Consider the following 2,874-nt stretch of genomic DNA (forward strand, 5'->3'; position numbering starts at 1 on the left):
CATGCTGTCTTCATGCTCATTCTCACGCACGTTCTCATCGTGACACTGTGAACTGGGCGACCCTTTCACCCTGTGTTTCCATGCACAGTGCAGAGAGTGCGCGAGATGCCCCCACATTTCTGACCCCTCCCTCTTCCACAGTGGCTTGACAATCGAAAGCCACAGTTTCCAACCTTTGCCTCTCACTGTACGTGGCTGCCTGATTGATGCACCGCAGCGCGCCAAGTCTTTGGTGATACCTTCCACCTCCACGTCTTGCTCTCCAGACCTACTCCCTCCAACCCGACGTATTCCATCATCCTCAGCATTCCCGCCATCCTTTCCGTTTCGCAGGGCTAATGCTTCTTGTCATACGTGTCACTGCAAAATCACCACATTCTTTCTGCATCAGACGCCCCCAAAATTGACCGGCCACTATCCTTCCACGCCCATCTGAAAGCAACTCATAGATGCCGCGACTAGCACAACCGCCGTGTTCTTAGCCCACTTCATTCCGACTCTTTCATTGAGAGCTGCATCAAAACGTTCCGTCAAAACTCTGTCGAAAGAATAGGGCCGACGTATTCTCTCCAGTAACGTCGCACCGGAAGTCGTTCTGCTCGAACCCCAATTACCTGCTGCAAGGCTTCGTCTGAATCGGTCCTTGACGTGCCGTCTATGCAACGGCCCTCCAGCTGCGAGATAACGCCGCTTCGAGTTCTCACGCGGCTAGCTGCGTATTCTCCCATCTGATAAACCGCGGAAATTTGGTCTTGGTTGTCGAGTATACGGGACTTGCGCAGCCATGACAACACCGCCCGTCTGGCGACGGCTGCCTGTGCCCACTTCAGCCGATCTGCCCAAACTATTGGTATCGACAACGTTCACGGCTACATCATACACACTCTTCGTTACAGACCTGGCCAACATATGGTCTGAATCGTTGGATCGGCGTGCAATCTACAAGCGCAGCCTCAATGAGTCTACCAGTATCGACCCGACGGACAGCGACAGCAACATGCGAGCTTTCCTGTCCAAGATTCAATCTGTCTTTGATCCAAGCCACCGAGACCATGACAAAGCATCCATGTCGATATCAACACGCTCTAACAAGGAAGCTGGGGAGCAGGGTCTGACATTGAGTATTACGTGCGAGCTGGACAACATGCAACCTCTAGAATGGCCGGTGTATCTGCAAAAGTGTCCCCAGTCAGAGCTCACGACAGAACTTGTCGTACCCCTCGCACAAGCAAACTCTGTGAGCCGCCGGCGAGTGGAGTCCCTTACAGAAACCATCAAGCAGAAGGATGCCGTTATCATGAAGCTTCTGGACAAATTGGAGGCTACCGGGACTCGTCTTGAGAACGTTTTCGCCGTCTTGTCAGCAAAACAGAAGCCCACGAGAAAGATGGCAGAGGAAAAGGTCAAGGGTTTGGCTCCCTTTTCTCTCGAGGATTGGAAGGCGCAGTCAGACCACGGCCCGGAGGACGTTCTCGGTGCTATTGAGAGTGTCTTTGGCGGCGATGGACTCGAGTATAGTCGCAAGGCTGACGTGGACACCGCAACACCTCTTGACGACTGGTGGGCCAAGCCAGAAGCGTTATGTATTCCGATTGTGGGACCAAAGTCGAGGTCCCGTTCAAGCCAGCCGGCAATGCCGCCTCCCGAATCCGAGCGAGAGGGGTATGGTCACAGCGAGCCGGCAAACAAAGGGATTGCGGGAGAGGATCAGGACGATGATTTCCAAGTGCAGTCGACGCCTCCCCATCTTATGCCCACCCGGAAACGTTCCGTCCCGCCGCTCTCCGCACGCGACGACGATAGCACTGAAGACGAAGACGAATCTCACATTCCAGACAGCGTACCTGTACCTCTTGATGAACCCATCATTCAATCTAACCGTCTGGGTACGATAGGAAAGAAAGGCCAGCCTTCGACAGCAACGAGATCTTCAGGCTTGAAGGCTCCTGTGCCAGCTGCTCCAGGCTCGGATACTGAAACGGCATCTGAAGACGAAAGTGCAGTATCGGTAGTTGAGGTCTCGCCACCACCAAAGCCTGCCGCGAGTAAAATCAAAGGGGGCTTAGGTCGTATCGGCGGTGGTCGTGCCAGTCGCTCAAAGACTCCAGAATCTCCGAAGAAAGGGGCTTTAGGCCGCATTGGTGGCGACCGTCAACCTACTAAATCACCAGAGCCATCTAAGAAGACTGGTTTGGGCAGGATAGGCAGAGGCACGCGCCCATCGAAGACTCCAGAGCCGAAGACCGAAGATGCGGAAACCAGGGGAAGACCTACAGCGGACGAGGAGCCTTCGGCGAAGCCCAGGGAGACGTCACAGGAACGGGCAGATCGGAAACGAGATGAACTACAGCAAGAGATACAGAAAAAGGCCACGTCGGGACCAGCACGGAAGAAGCGGAAGTTCTAGATCGACCCTAGTCTCAAATCTTACATCTCCATGTCACTCGAAGCTACCTCATCACTGAACATCTTTTCGGCCCTTTGGCAAGACTGTAATTAGGTGATATCGAAAGCGATGGCGGCTGCTACCTTTAGACGGACAACACCCGACTGGTAGCCTATTTGGGAGAAGAAGACATCAGCGTGACAAGGCTATTCTCGAAATAGATATAGACATGCCGTCGGATGCGGGTGTTCAGGTGGACGAAGTGTCCCGGAATCTATCCGATGCGGATTGCCTTACACATGAGACACCCTCTGGCTCGGATTCTGGTTGAGAACTACTTCTTCTCTCAAATCTGTCAGCCTTCAGGACGTGGCGCAAATCACTCCACACGAGCCATGCAAGGACGCTTGATAACGGGCCGAAAAGATCTACACGTCGTTAGCTCGTTTGTCCGACATAGGATGTTCGTTTCCGGAGCCCCGATGTCG

General features: G+C 53.7%; 1 protein-coding gene across 1 annotated transcript; it reads left to right on the forward strand.

Annotated features, from left to right (window-relative positions):
- Window positions 1-261: 261 nt before the first annotated feature.
- Window positions 262-2,593, forward strand: HER10_EVM0006880 (uncharacterized protein). The gene has a single exon (XM_035476453.1). The coding sequence runs from the start codon at window positions 785-787 to the stop codon at window positions 2,405-2,407; it is 1,623 nt and encodes a 540-aa protein (XP_035337315.1). The 5' UTR covers window positions 262-784; the 3' UTR covers window positions 2,408-2,593.
- Window positions 2,594-2,874: the final 281 nt, after the last annotated feature.

Source organism: Colletotrichum scovillei (assembly GCF_011075155.1).
Source record: "Colletotrichum scovillei strain TJNH1 chromosome Unknown Contig00002, whole genome shotgun sequence".
NCBI lineage: Eukaryota > Fungi > Ascomycota > Sordariomycetes > Glomerellales > Glomerellaceae > Colletotrichum > Colletotrichum scovillei.

Bases quoted from the DNA above. Each gene is read 5' to 3' on its own strand.
- HER10_EVM0006880 (XM_035476453.1), top strand. From the start codon at position 785: ATGACAACACCGCCCGTCTGGCGACGGCTGCCTGTGCCCACTTCAGCC.